This window comes from Nomascus leucogenys, chromosome 17 (assembly GCF_006542625.1).
Source record: "Nomascus leucogenys isolate Asia chromosome 17, Asia_NLE_v1, whole genome shotgun sequence".
Classification (NCBI taxonomy): Eukaryota; Metazoa; Chordata; class Mammalia; order Primates; family Hylobatidae; genus Nomascus; species Nomascus leucogenys.
Genome location: NC_044397.1, coordinates 70,201,636 through 70,219,455, shown reverse-complemented (window position 1 = coordinate 70,219,455; position 17,820 = coordinate 70,201,636). Strand labels below are relative to the sequence as shown.

General features: G+C 38.6%; 1 protein-coding gene across 1 annotated transcript in view; it reads right to left on the bottom strand.

Annotated features, from left to right (window-relative positions):
* Window positions 1–17,820, bottom strand: part of LOC100606199 (dpy-19 like C-mannosyltransferase 1) — a 108,533-nt gene that overhangs the window by 68,207 nt on the left and 22,506 nt on the right. Inside the window, exons 4-6 of the mRNA XM_030795781.1 lie at window positions 15,933–16,070; window positions 13,708–13,828; window positions 12,849–12,942 (exon numbers count right to left, since the gene is read on the bottom strand). Coding sequence (XP_030651641.1) covers window positions 12,849–12,942; window positions 13,708–13,828; window positions 15,933–16,070 — 353 coding nt within the window. The remainder of the gene's footprint in view (window positions 1–12,848; window positions 12,943–13,707; window positions 13,829–15,932; window positions 16,071–17,820) is intronic.

Sequence of the window (17,820 nt, the reverse complement as noted above, 5' to 3'; positions counted from 1 at the left end):
TGGATCACGGGAAGAGAAGGTAGGAAGATTAACTGTGTTAATGATGACTATTCACTCCAGATGTAAAGGGAGACATCAAGCAAAATTAAAAAGGGTTTTGACATACAGACTAATCATCCAGGCCCTCAGGGCTTCTGGAACATATCTAGAAATAAAGCAGCTTAAAAAAATCTCTCAGATATCAAAGAAACCACTCTGAACCTCCAATGACCAAAGAAGATAACAGAGAACAGAAAATTGGAAGATGAAGGTATTGTCCTCTGACTAGCTGGTTCCTTATGTGGAAGAAAAGGGATTTTCTGCTGACTACTTATGTCTACAAAAGGACATCCAGGCTTTTCTCACAAAAGCTCAGAAACAATGGAGAACTGGGTAGAGACAAGGGTAAATATTCAAAAGAGGGGGAGGAGATCAGGAACAGATCAGAGGGGCCACAGGGACTCTGGGCAGCCCACATTAAATGTAGAGAAGTTCATGAAAAAGATCATTTAAGTTCTCTTCAAAAAGCAACCTTATCGCCAGAGAGGGGATGAAGGAAAAGGGAACACTGACCCTGCCTCAGTGAGTGTGTGCTCAGCCCTCATGCAAAAGCATCTGCATATGACCGGGGGTGAGGGGGAGGAGGAGTCACAGGCACTGGGTGTCACTTCTGTACTGAGGTGAAGAATCAGGTATGTCTCCTGGACTTTGGCCACAGGCAGAAGCAGATGAGGCTGGTAAATGAAAAAGCCAACAAGACGAAAGGAGCCTGGGTCTCCCAAAACAAAGCATACAGCACTCTGATCATGCTGTAATAAAAGCCACTAGTCAATTAAGACCCATCCACTTTGCAATCTTCCAACCAGCTCCTCATTCTTAGATACAAATGTCAAGCTAGGAATCAGCAGGCTGTGGGGATGGAAGCTTCCAATGTGAAAAATAGAAACTAATACAAATTGAAGGGGGACCTAGAGGTAACAAAGACAATGCAACAGGCAGAGAAATTTTCAAACTCAAGATTCTTTAAGTTGGAACTCTAACAGAAATGACAATAAAATGTAAAAATAAGGGAGAAAAACCCTGAGAAAATTCGACTTCAAGAAGTCCAATATCCAATCACCAACTTTCAAGAAAACAAAACAAAAAAAAAATGGAGAAGAGAAAGTCATTAGGGAAATAATACTAAAAAAAGTTTTCCTCCAAAGTGAAGAAAGTAAGTGCCCAGAAAGCACAAAGTATGCGATGAGAAGGATGAAATAATATCTACCATATCATGACCTTTTAGGGGACTAAAGAGAGAAAGATGAACCCAAAAGCTGCCAGAGGAAAACAACTAGCCACACACAAAAGGAACTAATGGTAGAATAGCACCAGACTTTTGAAAAGCTACACTCCATCTTAGAAGACAGTCAAACAAAGCCTTTAAACGTCTGAGGAAAAATAAAAATCAACAACCAGGCAAACCAGTAATTGAGTATAAAAATAAATAAGGAAATGTTCAAACATGCCAGACAAATGTATTTTAAAACTATCTCTGTGACTCTCTTGGAAATTACCTGAGGATATGATCCTCAAAAGGATGAAACAGACCAGAAAGAGACCAACCTGGGGTCCAAAACACAATGAATTCAATGCAAGAGAGGAAAGGGGAATTCTCAGGATGGTGGTGAACAAAACTCCCAGGGAATCGCTATACGGAAGCCCAGGGAAGGACAGGTCTAGGATGGAACCAGAGACAGAGGCTCCAGGAGGGAGGCCCCAGGAGATAGGAGTGGGAGAATTGAAATAATGGATTTTATACATTTGACAAAGTATAAAATAAATGTTTACAGTTCAGTTGTAAATCTGGAGAGGAATTAATCAGCATACAGAACACCAAGGAAAACAAAACATTAGCAATAATTAACCACAGGAAAAATTTTAAGTTACCAAATAAACAATTATTTATACTACTTAATTCAGCAGTAAGCAATATTTTTACAGTCATAATAATGTAACTGTGGACTATGGTTTTACGTATTAGAATTGCTGAGGTTTCAAAGATCTGAAAGTGGCTTTCCCTAGACAAAGGGATAGATGGGGTGGGGAAGACAGATGGGGCAAAGGACCACTGATGTACTTGATTATAAAAGGTTGAATAATGCCAAAAGATATGCATGTATATACAAAGCAGTGAAAATTCAGTTTAAAAACATACTAATAAGTAACATACCCGTTGTAGAGCACATTAATAGAAAGAAGGTTGTTCAATTAACTTATTTGGAGACCTCTTGATATTTGCCAAAAAATACTTATAAGGAACAAATCATAAAAATGTTCCAGATAACATTAAAATAGCTGTTCGTATTCACCACCAAAAGAAATAATACAATATATTTTAACCTTGGCTTGAAAACCATTAAAGAAAAACCTTCCAAAAAAAAGAGAAACTTTCCATACTGAAATTACCAACTACAAACTACCAGACCATGCGAAGGTATGGAGTTACAGTCATCTTACCTGGAGAATGAGGAGTCGGGGAAATGTGTAACCACAAAAGCAGACATTTAAGAATCCGCCCCGCAACACGCAGTATGTTACCTTTCCCTCCAATGTGTCATTAGTTCAATAAATGATTCTAAGTAAAATTAACTGAGGAAACTATTAGAATAATTATAAAATTACATGTATGACAGCTAAAAATGGAGCACAATAGGATCCTGAAAAATGGCAATATTAGAGTAAACTTCCACCTATCAAACCAAAACAATGCATACTGAAATATCAGCTCAAGAACAGCAAAATCCTGGGACCTCAGAATCCTTCGGAAATGAATTATTACAGAACAGTAATATCCTGGAACACGCGAACAGAAAAGAGAACGGAAAGTCTAGATCCTTCTTAGTGTCATGTATCTTTAAAACATTTTAAGTAAAACTTTTTATGAAATATAAATACCACTTACTTTGGAAATGAAATAAACACTTTTTTCTTCATTATGCAGGATCTTTAAACAAAAATTAACTAAAGCTGCAGAAAATTTAATTGCTGTGGAAAGAACACTTAAAATGTATTCTCAGAGACAGTAGAGCACACGTTTTGGAGCCATTGCCTGTACTCAAATCCCTACTCTGCCAGTGACTAGCTTCTGTGACCTTGGAAAAATTATTTAATATCTTTGTGTCTCAGTTTCCTCATCTATAAAGTGGTTTACCTATCTCATGGGAAAACCGTATGGATTAAATGAGCTTCTGATAGTAAAGGGCTTAGACTAGAGCCTCACACATAAGTGTTATACATGAACTGAATTTCTGCAATCAAAAAGTCTTCAGTGAAGATTGGAATCTGCAGAGTGAAAGCTTCAGAATGAGTCCATTGGAAAAATACTTCCTAAATTGGTAAACGCTAGTAAAGCTTATGTGATAGATAATATATTTTATTGTGCCTTTCATATATGGCAACCATAAGCTAAGTTTTTCTTTCAATATTTTATTATTAATTCATTTATTCAATCAAAAAATATTTTGGAAGGCAAGCATTCTTCTGGGTCATTTGCAAACACTACCTTATTCCATTCTCACATAGAAGACAGAGTCTCTTAAACTCATTTAGGTGTTCTCCCCTCTACTCAATCACTTGTTTAAAAATCTTCTATAATCTTCCATTTCAGTTAACCTAATAAAACATTGCACCTCCCTTTTACAACCCTAAAAGACCTCTGTTACTTTATATTTTCTTTTACATCTAAAGGCAAACCAAAGAACTGGCAGTCACTCTCAGTTCTGCTCACATCATTTATTCAAACTATATAAAAACTCAACCTTAACAGATTCCACCCACAATTTAGAGCTTCTATACAGCTTTTTTTGGTCTTCTAGCCTTAATCATGACAGCCTAAGTTTGCCAGACATCTAAGGAAGGCACCTAACATGGAAGGTAGAGATCAAAAGATGTTTAAAAAAACAAGCTAGGGCGGGCATGGTGGCTCATACCTGTAATCCCAGCACTTTGGGAGGCTGAGGCGGACGGATCACCAGGTCAAGAAATCGAGACAATCCTGGCCAACATGGTGAAAACCCCTCTCAACTAAAAAGTACAAAAATTGGCTGGGCATCGTAGCGCATGCCTGTAGTCCCAGGTACTTGGGAGGCTGAGGCAAGAGAAAATTGCTTGAACCCAGGAGGCAGAGGTTGCAGTGAGTCAAGATCGTGCCACTGCACTCCAGCCTGGTAACAAAGCGAGACTCCAGCTCAAAAAACAAAAAAACCACACACACAAGCTAGAAGATGCCAAGGTTATTCTGGGAGGGTAAAAACATCATTAATACCCTTAGAGGGAATATTTATTGAATCCATGAAACAAAAATAAAATACTATTTTTAAAAAAGGAATGTTTATAGAACAAACAAAACTTGGAAATTAAAAGCATGATAATGAAAAATAAAAACTCAGTAGAAGGGTTGGAAAAAATAAGGCTGATAAAATGTTCTAGAATGTAGAACAAAGCCGAAGAGCTTAAAAATGGGAAGAAAAAAAAAAGAAAATTAGAGGACCGGAAACTACGAACATCCAAACAATAAAAGTTCTGAATCAGAAAACAAAGGGAATAAAATAAGTAAAGAAATAGTTCAAGCAAATTCACAGAAATCAAAGGCATGATTGAAACAACCCATCAAGTGTCCAAGAGAACACATGAAAGCAGATCTACACTGAGACATATTGCTCTGAAATTTCAGAACCATAGAGACAAAGATATTCTACAATCTTCCAGAGAGAGGAAGGGGAAGCAAAGGTCACATGCAAAGGTCACATACAAAGGTTCAGAAATCCGAATAACTTAGGAACATCTGAATAGCACCATCTGAAGCAACCAACAATGTTTTCTTTTTTTTTCTTCTTTTGAGACGGAGTCTTGCTGTGTCGCCCAGGCTGGAGTGCAGTGGCACGATCTCGGCTCGCTGCAAGCTCCGCCTCCCAGGTTCATGCCATTCTCCTGCCTCAGGCTCCCAAGTAGCTGGGACTACAGGTGCCCAGCACCACGCTCGGCTAATTTTTTTGTATTTTTTAGTAGAGACGGGGTTTCACTGTGTTAGTTACTTGATCTCCTGACCTCGTGATCTGCCCACCTCGGCCTCCCAAAATGCTGGGATTACAGGCATGAGCCACCATGCCCGGCCAGCAACCAACAATGTTTTCAAGTCTAGAGTTCAATACTCGGCCAAACAGTGAACCAAATACGAAAGCAAATAAAGACATTTTGCAAAGTTTCATAAAATGTTTACTTCCCAGCTATTTACTCTCAAGACCTACTTACTAGAAGATGAGGTCTACCAAAGAGGGAAAATAAACCAAGAAAGAGGAACAAACAGGATAAGGGCACAGGAGATCCAACAGGGGAGAGCAGTCAAGGAAATCCCAGTGGGATGCCAAGAGGACAGATGTACACAAACCATGGAAGGTGGCCAGTCCAGAACCAAGTACTGACTCATGCCAAAAATCTCCACATTTTATTTGTGTGAGCCTGGATGAGCCTGGACCAGATCCTTGTCTGTATTTTATCTTGGCTCCACATGCTTTACTGCTGGCATCAGTTAAAGAAACTTACGTCACTCACAGAAGTTGTTCTGCTTTGATATGCTCCAGAGAGCCAGGGTAAACAGTGGTGAATTTAGAAAGAGGGAACAGCTCTTCCCCTCATGATTATTTCTGCTGGATATTCAGTACCTGGCCACTACATTTCTGCCAGATGTCCCTACCGACTGAGTCCGACATTTATCCCAGGACTAGCTCATGACCTTGCCTACTGATGTCCTGAGGAACAAGGCCCCTGGTTGAAAACCTATATGGGATTTCTCAGGCCTGGCCATATGCAAGGCTTTGCCTGGCAGGCCTCACAGGGAAAAGAAGCCCTTCACGCACCAGGCTGGGTGCAGACCCAGTGTACTGTAGTCTCTCAGCGGAGTTGTAGTCAACGACTCAGCCACTTCTGGGTGATAAAGCTCATCTTATATTTGCCTTCCTAGCCCAGGCACCTTTATTTCCTGGTCCTGTTCTCTGCTGTGGCCTGGCGGAGAGGGGCTCCTTGAAGAGGCTGCTCCCCACTCTGACTCAGACTCTGCACTCTTTGGCTCCTAGCCCTTCTCCTTTGCCCCACCACCTCAAGAACCATAAACTGCAGGAGGCTTTTGTTCCCTTTTGATGGGGGTGAGACATCCTGATCCTCACATCTCACTTATACCATTACAGTAAATGATTAAAAGCTTAACTCTCACTTTTGCCTTGTTGCTTTAACCAGCCACTCCAATATACCTGGCAGCTCAGCTCCCTCCCCTAGCTCAGCTGAGCTCCTGACAGCCTCAGAAAGTTCCCTCAGGGAACCTAAAGACCATGACTCAGAAATTCTCTTCTTCTGGGAACTTTCATCTAACAATGGCAATAGTGTCCTCTCCTTAAGCAGCTAGGTTTGTGCCTGATACTCAGTTTTTCAAAACTAAACACACCATATTTAACATATACACATGAGTGGCACAATCATAAAGAAAAACAAGGAAAACATTGGTCCAAAAGTTAGGATGCCATTTCCTCTGAGGGTTGAGGGAACGAAAGAGAATGCATTAAGAAGGAATATTTAAGGGTATGAAAGCTCTGATAATTTATTTATTTTTTAATCTGTGTCACGGGTACATAAGTATTCATCTTACTAATCTTTAAAAATGTATATAAAGATTTACACAATTCCATAGTCATAACATTTTACACATAAAAAGGTATTTTTTTTTACTGGTTATTTATTTACTGGGTCATAGATAATACACTCATATGATAGCAATGCATAAAATAAAGTAAGAATTTCACAGACCTGTTTCTTATAAGATCCTCAATATAAACTGAAGGGATAATTTAAAAGTAAAGTTCCAGTAAAAGTATTGCATGGGATACAATAAACAAAAGTCCAAGTAGGCAGCAGTGACTGGGCAGCTGTCAGTCAATAATGAGACACTCCGCAGAGGCATTGTTCCATCTGCCCCAGGATGACTCATCAGCCACACTCACTGCCCACTGTTTTCTTCAGATCTCCTCAGAGGGCACTTGATCTAGAATGGAATCAAAGGCTGAAGAGTCTAAAAATCTAATGGGTTACTTTGGGGGCAACCTCAGATAGGATACTGAATGGGAAAGAACTCAAAGATTCTAACATAAGATCTAAAAATCAACTTAAGTACTTTTATAATTCTACCATATTTCTCTTATCTTAGGCAAAGGAATTTTTGTCTATCCTTCAGCTGCAGTTTTAAGGAGAGTAGTAGGAACTCTGGACAGAGGCAGCAGTAATCAGGGGAGAACGCTACAAAGAAAATGAAGCTCAAAAAGACAGCACCAGAGTCCTCTCTGGCCAGCCACAGCCCTGATCTGTGAAAACCCTGGGTGGTTTCAGGCATCATTTCACCATCTAAGATTCAAAACAAATCAAGCAATCAAAGGCAGGGCTGCTAAGTAAGCAGCTGCACAAGCAGAGTAGTGGGAGAGGCGAATGGGACCAGGGCCTTGCTGCTGGGGAGAGGAGGAAGGGGTGGGAGACTAGATGGGGATAGCAAGGGGACCCAAGGGAAGTCCAGTTAAAAAGTTTTGTTGGCCAGGCGCGGTGGCTCACGCCTGCAATCCCAGCATTTTGGGAGGCCGGGGTGGGTGGATCACCTGAGGTCAGAAGTTTGAGACCAGCCTGACCAAAATGGTAAAACCCTGTCTCTACTAAAAAAAAAAAAAAAAAAAAAAAATACAAAAATTAGCTGGGTGTGGTGGTGTGCGCCTGTAATCCCAGATACTCAGGAGGCTGAGACAAGAGAATTGCTTGAACCCGGGAGGTGGAAAATACAGTGAGCTGAGATCGCACCGTTGCACTCCAGCCTGGGCAACAGAGTGAGACTTCGTCTCAAAAAAAAAAAAGTTTTGCCTTAATTTTGTCATGTGAGAGAGAAGGTAAGGGATGAACACATTCTGAGGCAGATGGGAAGGAACCAGGAAAGCAAGCCTGAAGGACAGCGACAGGCAAAGAAGAACTGGCAGCCAGTAGGGATAAACCTAACACCTACAAAGGAATGAGCCTTAAACAAAGGCACTTTTTTCGATGATTCTCTGATTCCACCAGGCCTCTGTATCCCAGTATTGTACTCCCTCTTTTATTTCAGCTAGTCAGAGTATTTCTGGCACCCTTTTCAAAAGAGAAAGAAAAAATCTCCTGCTTAGAAACCCTGTTATTGTTTGCACTCATCCTTACATAGCAGTAAAATTTATAATAAACTTTATATACATATGTATTTTTCCAGAGAACTGTTAAACATAAACATTATTTAACAGCTTAATATACTATCCAATCTATTCTTCCTCAACAATTTACCATAACCTAGCTAATCTCGAACTCCAAAATAATATTAAAAGCACACTAAAGTGCAAAGAATAAAAGTTTTAGTATCACCTGCTTGATATCTGCCTTAGACTCCAACACCAAAAGTTTTTTATATTTATCAATAAGAGAACCTTAAGCATGTATGAATTTCCTCCAGAAGAAACTATGGGGAAAGTTCTAACTGCCCAACAACCAATGCTCCTTCTTACTTGCAGCACAGAGATTTCCACACACTGGGTCTTAAGAAACTGGCCTTCAGAAACTGTTAGTCTGTGGCTAAGAAATATCAGGGTATCTTATGAAATAAATAACAGTAAGTATAAATCAATACAGCTTCAAAAAATAATTAACAATGAGTATTTTTAAAAAATACTAAAATATTGAGAATTCCAGAAAAAGAATTATACCATGAGTAGGCTGTGTTTGAAAAACAGATCTCACTTCATCTCCTCAAGTTAAGAGCTTGGCAGCCTGGCTCCATTCACCATTTGGCTGTTTTCTATTTTCCCTTCTTCCATTTCTGGTGAAATGGACTGGCTTACCTGGCTTCTAAAAACCTATATGTATATTATTTCAAAACAAATATACTTCTGAATTTAAAATGTCACAGTCAATCTGCCTGCAAATTTCTATTCTGCTAATCTCAACTTTTATTTCTCAGTATATAATACAATTTATTTTTTTAATCCTAAAAACAACTTTAGATATCCTCCTCTTTATTTTTAACCCATATTTTAAGAAGTCTGCAGCTTTATCCCTGTCATAAAATTACAAAGGTGACTAACCATCAAGGAAGAAAACATTAAGAACTAACCAGTAATTTGAAACCTCTAAATGTGACTTCAGGTCAAAAAACATATAAAAATGCAATGAAAAACACTGACAGAAAAGAAGTGATAAGAGACTCTATTCAAAATGATATACATCAGTATCAATTTTGGAAAGAACCTTCAGTTTAGGATGCCTTTGAATAGAGCTAAAGAGATGGTTCCGGGTTAAGAAAAAGCCCACAAACAGCAAAAGGAAAGCTGGAAAAATGAAAACATGTGCTGCTAGTGCAGGCCACCATGGGGTCCAAGAGTTGGGTAACACAAAAGGGGCCAGCTAAAGCACAAAGCAGTCAAGTGGGCGGAGCTGAAACAAGCTACAGCCACTGACATTGGAAGAACCAGAGACAGCCATCTGGAAAGACCCAAATGCTCTAAGGTAAAAGCTGCTCCCTCATGCCACCTTAAGCAGTAGTCTGCAGACGTTTTTACACCAAAACTACAGTAAGAAGACTTTACGCAACTCAGCACACACACATGTGATGTGTGTGTGTGTGTGTGTGTGTGTGTATATATATAGCAAATAGAAGTTTCTCTAAATAGTATCTATCCTTATTAGTGTGGTATACGATATTATTTACTTTGCAGTGTTTTTTTTTCTTCATCTAAAACGAAATGGGCTCAACCCACTGAATCAATTTTAAAACTCTCTAATAAGTGATGCCCTGCAATTTGACAAACACTGTGCTGAAGTAGTCACTGCTTGACTTTGGGGACTGGGAAAAGTCAAGTGTTCCATGAGATCATGCTTCAGCTTGAATCCTGTTCTTATACTGGTCAATTTTTGTATTTATTTCACTTGCTTTGGAATAGGTTTCAAGCCAGTCAGTTACCAAGGCCTTTTCATCATCCAGCACAACCACTGTTCCAATCTGAATCCTCCACAACACTCCCTGAAGAACATGCATCCCAGCAAAACTGATCTGCTTATTACCTGCTTTCCACATACTAGATTTTGGCCTTTGCCTCCCACTGGTATGCTTTTATCCTCATGGTTTATTTCCACCTATCCAAATACCTCTGATTCTACAAGGTCACATTAAAGTAGCCCCTCTATGCAGAACAAATTTCTCCTGCCTCTGGAGTTCTAAGCACTTTATTTTTCCTTCCTGTCTATCTTCCATTCACACACACCCTGCTGCACTCCCATGCTCTCAGAGCCCAGAGTTTTAAGAAACTACTTGGTATGAATAGTGTGTGTTGACTAAACGACTGAATATGCATCTCCCATGTAGACAAAAAACTGCCTACCAGGCACCACAGGGTTAGGTCAGGTCAGGGCCAAAACCACCAAAAACCCCTCAACCAAAACCAGAAACTTTTATTCTCTTCAGTAGATGTTATGCCTTCTGCCTTTGAAAAAACAGTTATAACAAGCAATAGAAGAAAATATGAATGCTTTCTTTAACAGATGTTTACAAATTCTTCTTTCAGTTAAAAAAGTAGCCAGACATGGCGGCACACACTTGTAGTTCCAGCTACTTGGGAGGCTGAGGCAGGAGGATTGCTCGAAGCCAGTGGTTTGAGGCTATAGTGCACTGTGACCACATCTGTGAATAGTCACTGGACTCCAGCCTGGGCAACAATATAGCGAGACCCCATATTTTTTTAAAAAAAGGGTAGCATAAGTGCAGATTAGCAGCTTAGCAGTAATGCCATGTTTCATATTTTAACTTCTCTTATTTAAAATCTAATTTCCCAAATGTAATAAAGCTACCCATAGACAGATGGGCAGTACTCAGCAAAATGAATAGACACCACCAAGTTTCTCTCCCTCTGGCTCATTACAATGCAAGCACACAGGCCCACTTTCCCTCAAGTCAGCCTCCTTTTCTCATTACCATATTCTTTTGGTTTAACTTATTTCCCTGCGTCTTGTTTCAAAAACAAAATCTTTCACAATCATCTTTTAATCATGCATTTTTATTTTAGTCTCCCCAATTAAACAAAAGAATTTTCTTAGACCTAAGTCAGAAATAGTAACATCAAAGTGTCTTAAATCTATATGCAAATATATTTTACATTGATCTTCTAACAGCTTCTTCATTTGACAAATGCTTATCAAGTAACTGCTAGATACTCAAACGGTGGGCTAGAAACTCAACACATCTTTGAGGTACTAAACTTAAAATGCCACACTTCCAAAGGAAAGGAGATAATGGGATAACAGCAAATTCAAACTCATTATCCCAAATTGAAAATCATATACAATTCTCATAATTCTGTACTACAAAGAATCAATAAGCAGCAAGGAAGAAAATTCTAAAGATAATCTCAAGGTGAAATACTTCAAACATATATACAGTATAACAAATTGGCAAAAAAATAAGAAGAAAAGTAAACATAAAAAACCTTAAAAAATTAGCCTTTTAGTTTCAGGAATGCTGCTCAACTGTAAAGTAAATCAGGTCAGATATTAAATATTGTACAGAAGACACTTCTAAATATTACATAGAAGATACTTCTATTTTAACATTAATAAAGAGCTATTAATATCATTTGATAATGAGTGGTCTTTTCCCTTATATTTTATGTAAACAATATATACTGGATGGAGCTGAAACAATCTACAGCTGCCGGGCGCGGTGGCTCATGCTTGTAATCCCAGCACTTTGGGAGGCCGAGGCGGGTGGATCACGAGGTCAGGAGATCGAGACCACGGTGAAACCCCGTCTCTACTAAAAATGCAAAAAACAATTAGCTGGGCGTGGTGGCGGGCACCTGTAGTCCCAGCTACTCGGAGAGGCTGAGGCAGGAGAATGGAGTGAACCCAGGAGGCGGAGCTTGCAGTGAGCCGAGATCGCACCACTGCACTCCAGCCTGGGTCCCTGGGTGACACAGCGAGACTAAAACAATCTACAGCCATTGACATTGGAAGAAGAACCAGAGACAGCCATCTGGAAAAACCCAAATGCTCTAAGGTAAAAGCTGCTCGCTCATGCTACCTTAAGCAGTAGTCTACAGTCTTTTTTTACACCAAAACTACAGTAAGAAGACTTCACACATCTCAGCACACACACGTATATACATACATACAGCAAATGAAATATATTGTTCCATAACAATATATTTGATATTCCATAACAATATATGGAATATATATTGTTTATGCCCGAATGCCTATGAATATTTAAAATTTATGCCAGGCACTGTGGCTCATGCCTGTAATCCCAGTACTTTGGGAGGCTGAGATGGGCAGATCAGTCAAGCCCAGGAAGTTGAGACTAGTCTGGGCAACATAGCAAAACCCTGTCTCCACAAAAAATACAAAAAATTAGCTGAGTTTGGTGGCGTGCACCTATAGTCCCAGCTACTCAGGAGGCTGAAATGGGAGGATCGCTTGAACCCAGGAGGCGGAGGTTGCAGTAAGCAGAGATCACACTACTGCACTCCAGCCTGGGTGACAGAGTGAGACCCTGTCGCAAAAAAAATAGTAATTAAATTTATCAAGTACTCCCAATTCTATTTACATCTCTAAAACTATCTTAAGTGTGATGGGCCATGGCAGTGGGGAAATCATGCAAATAATGAATGATTTTATGATAATAAGATATTTTAGGATATTTTCATAAAACTGAACTATAAATTAATCAATGATTAACTATTAAATAATCAACTATTTTATTTTAGTATATCTTATAAACACTAAAATATTCTTACCTTAAATATGTGCCATATATGAAGAATAATGCCATCATTATTCCATTTAAAATAAAAATTACAGCAACATAAAAGCAAGCAGGATCTCCCAATCCTTTAAAAATAAATAAAACATATGTTCTAATCACATTAACCCAAATTACCTTATGTGTCTAGCAATTTATATTAAATTGTGTTCATTCTGAAAATGGTTGCCAGATATATTAAATAGTTGCCTTGGTTCCCACGTGAAAACACAACACTACTGCAGAACATAGATGAGATCAGGGTAATTAGCAATGATGGTTTTAAAACAGGGCTGCAAATTCACGGATATGCCTCCTCTGGAGGTATGGGGTCTACAGCCCCCATTTTTGAGTTTCACTGGGCTTGTGACTCTTTCAACAGAGTATGGCAGAAGCAACACTATGTGACTTCTGAGGCTAGGTCATAAGAGGTCATACAGTGTCCAGCTTGGAGCCTTCAGCTGCCATAGTAAAAGTCTTACTACTACTCTGAGGTACTTTGCTTTCAAAAACCCCAAGTCAACCAGAAAGGCCACATGTAGGTGTCCCAGCTGACAGTTCCAGTTGAGCTCAGCCTCACAGTCCTCCATGCCCAGGAGCCAAAATGTGAGCAATGCAGCCTCTCAGTTAACTCCAGCCTTCCCAGACATTGAGTCTTAGCAGCAGAGGTCCCTGAAATCATGGAGATAAACCAGCCCCGCTAAAGCCTGCCCAAATTCTGGACTTGTAGAATCCATATGCATAATAAAATGTGTGTTGCTTACACCACTAAGTTTACAGTGTAAGTTTATTATGCTGGATAAGTTTATTACATTACAACAGATAACTGGACAATATTACAGAAAGAAACTTACCTTCACAGCTTTCAATAGGGCTGAGTCCTTCTCCTCTGGTAACCGTCCAACATATCTTGGTTTGAATACCAATCAAGTCCATTATTTTGGTATAAATCCGGTACCAGCTGGCCAAAATTACCTATTTTTTAAAAATATAGTGGCATCTTAAGAAAATATACTAAACAATTTTCATTACTAGAATACTTTTGAGATATTGTGACAATTGCCATATTTTCCCTTTCTATACCATCCACTTGGCTCCCTTTAAATGTAGTAAAACGAGGCTCAGAATCTCCTAGGCAGATTCTTCACTGGTCAGTTTTCAATTGTTCATCCATGGGTAAGGACAAAATATGGGCCAAAAAAAAGTGCTAAATTTATGTTTTTCAAAAGCTATACAAACTCTACTAAGAGACACAAAAGAAGACTTGCACAAGTAAAAGATACTGGGTCTACTGGAATAGACTGAATTATTTAAGATATGAATTCTGCCTCAAATTAACTCATAAACATAAAATAATTCCAATCAAAATTCCAAGTGTCTAAAATGTATCTAGAAAACTTACAAGAAAACTAAAGGGAATGTTTTAACAGATACTAAGTCTTACACTTTTAATAATTAAAATAGTGTGATACTGGCACAAGAATGGCTAGACAGATCAATATAACCATGGTACAAGTGGTGACAAGCCACCCCAGATTCCCTCTTCCGGGCTGAGGTACTCATTCCTCCAGCTGGTTAGAAGACTAGTGCCTGAGAGCTTGAAGCTGTGTCCCTCCATGGGAACACATGGCTGAAGAAAGTAAATTCACTCAAGGTGGCATCCCCTACCCAAGGGCAATCTGCATCCAATGACTGACTAGTCAATAGGGAAAGACATCGAGGCCAGGGGCCCTTCTCTCAAGGTAGGACAACTCTGCAAAGCCATCCCAGATCCAGAGCTGCCCAGGGACTGGATGAGGTCACAGTGACTGCATCAAAGCTCTCCTCTTCCTCCTGCCTCATTCTGCTTCATTCATCCCCCTTCAGGTGTTGGCCCTAAGGATACTCCCTCAACTACTTCCTGCATGCAAATCTCCATCTCAAAGTCCACTTCCCACGACCTCAATCTAAGGCAATACTGAGCACAAAATCCAGAAACACATGCAAGCATGTATGTATAATAATTCTGCATATAAAGAAAAAAGCTTACTTCAAACCAGTGGAGGGAGGATGGACACCTCATCAGTGTTAGGTTACACACAATACCATTTTCAAAAAACAATTCAAGGTTAGATTCCTACCTCACACTATGCATCAAAACCAATTCCAGATAAATTAAAAAAAATTATGATTATAAAAATGAAGTTTTTTACATGTATGTATAAAAGACAAAAAAGATTCATAGATATAGTTCTATATAGAAAAAAATATACAGACATCATACACAAAGCTAAAGGGCAAACAACTGGGGAAAATGTTTCATTATATAGCATTATATTAATATCCAGTATATAATAAATGAACTTAAAAAATTTTAATAGAAATATAGATAAAAGGCATGAATTGGCAATTATTTTTAAAAGTAAAAATGCATTATATGTATATGTATGTGTGTTATATACACATAGAGAACACATATATATGTGTATAAAATCAATGAATGAAATACATCATGTGACTTCAATTTCTTTGTCTATCCAATTAACAAAGATGCAGGTAAATAAACAGTTTCAAAAACACTGCTGGTGGATAGTTCAATATCTATCTGGAAGGCCTTCTGACAAAATCATTAAAGCATATATTCTATTGAACTAGAGTTCCACATCAACAAATTTATAGTTTTGCAAGGAGGATAAAGGAGAGGCCAAATGTCATCTCCACTTGCTGGATTGGGCTCACCTTCCCTCCACTCCCACTCAAGAAAGTGCACTCAATTAAATGAGGAAAGGGAAGAAAACATTTAACAAATGACATGTAAAAGTGACAGCGCTCCCTTGGTATAATCCCTACAGGCACACCAAATCTAGTTTTTGTATTTTCTAAACAATGCAATCAAATCAACAGTTCCCCACAGAATTAAAGCCCCCTCCTCAAAATCAATAATGATCTTTTTTTACATATTCCTCCACAAGATACATATTTTCTTTTAAAAAATTAAATACAATTTAATACATTGAATTATATCTTAGATTTAGAATCAGCATTTAATACAAAAAAGTTTTACAAAAGTGAAAAATCACAATTGGAAAAATTACCTTACCTCAGGGTAAAGATTGAATCTTTTTAATGTATTAATGACAAGGGGGTATTCAGTCAGTTTATCATTCATGATCATCCATACTCCATTCAAAAATGAGGGTGCTTCCACAATAGTCTTGAAATAGGAATAATACAGTCCCTGAAATAAGGAAATGCTCAATTAAAATAACAAAAGGTACATAATTGTGATGCCACTTCTAAGTAAATACACTGTTTTTGAAAAACAAAGCAATTAAGTAATAGCTATTAATACAATGAATTTCACAGGTTTCTGATAACTGATAAATCCTAAACTTGCGAAAAAACTATGTATTTTCACATAAACTTATCTTAGTTGAAACAGCTAAATGCAAAATAGCTTCAAAAAGTTTCAGCATTTAAAAAATAATACGACTCAGCATACTTCAACTTAGAAAATCCTATTACCCATACTAATATAACTGTTAGAAAATGCTATCTTATGAATAGAGTGAGTGGTTTATTATGGAACTAAAATTTATCATGAACCAAGAAATCTCAAGCCAAAAATACTCCTCTGCTTATTTTAATCCCCAAAATGACACTATCACTCATTTTTCCTCCGGATTTACAGGCAAAAATGCAAATGTGTTGAGAAGGCTACACACCGATGTATTATTACATATGAATTTCACTCAGGTGCCACCTAATTTTACAGATTATTTTCCCTCCTATCAAGTCAGCATAAGGTAGGAACCCTGTGCAACTGGGGATAAGGGTGGGGAGTGGTCCTATTTTGAAGAAAAGAGATGGTTTTTTAGCTTGGCATACTACTTTAGAAAGATAGCAAGGGTGGAATAATATGTGAGACAAAAAAACAAGAAAATACTAGAAGCCTAACGGAGAGTCTAAGTGGCAGCGTGAGGGAAGACAGAGAAACACAAGATAAATCTACGTCTTGTATTTGCATCCTCAGTTTTGCCTGGAGCTGCCCTGGTAGCCAGTACCAGTAGCTGCCAAAGTTTAAACTGGGTTTAAGACTCACAAATACAAAAGTGATATGCCTACCCAGAAATTTATTGAAAAAGAAAAAAATGGTCTTGATACTCTGATGTATTGGCTCTGATATCACTATTTTTAAAATTATGTTTCCTTGTGTACTGATTTGGATAATGTCCCCTAAAATTTCATGTCCACCAGACCCTGCGGATTGATCTTATTTGGAAATAGGATTCTTGCAGACGTGATCAAGTTAAGATGAGGTCATATTGGATTAAGGTGGACTCTAAACCCAACACAACTGATGTACCTACATAAAGAGGAATATTTGGCCTCAAAGCTACAGGCACACAGGGGAAAAGGCCGTGTGAAGATGGATCAGAGACTGGGGTGAGGCATCAGCATGCCAAGGAATTCCAAAGATGGCCAGCAACCACCAGAGGCTGAAAAGAGGCAAGGAAGGACTCTTCCCTCCAGCCTTCAGAGACAAGATGCTCGTCAACACCTTAATGTCCCACTGCTAGTCTCTGGAACTGTGAGAGAATACATTTCTGCTGTTTTAAGACACCTAGCTTGTTGCACTTCTTTATGACAGCCTTAGGGAACTATACCTTCCTTCTTTTGTGGGTTTGATTTTGGAAACATATGTTTAATTATAAAATAAAAATTTAAAAATCCCTAAATATCAAAATAAAAATGAAAGAAAGGAATGAACTATTTATCAACTTGGAAGAAGATTTCAAGTAACATTAAGATATTGTAATTTTACTATATATCCCTAGTGGACTATACCCTAAGGTTAAAATGGAGCCCAGGAATTCGGCAGGACTGGTTTCACAAGTTACAGGTCACAAAAACCCTGCTGATAATACAGGATGCCGTAAAGAAGCCAGCCAAAACCCGCCAAAACCAAGATGGCAACTAAAGTGATT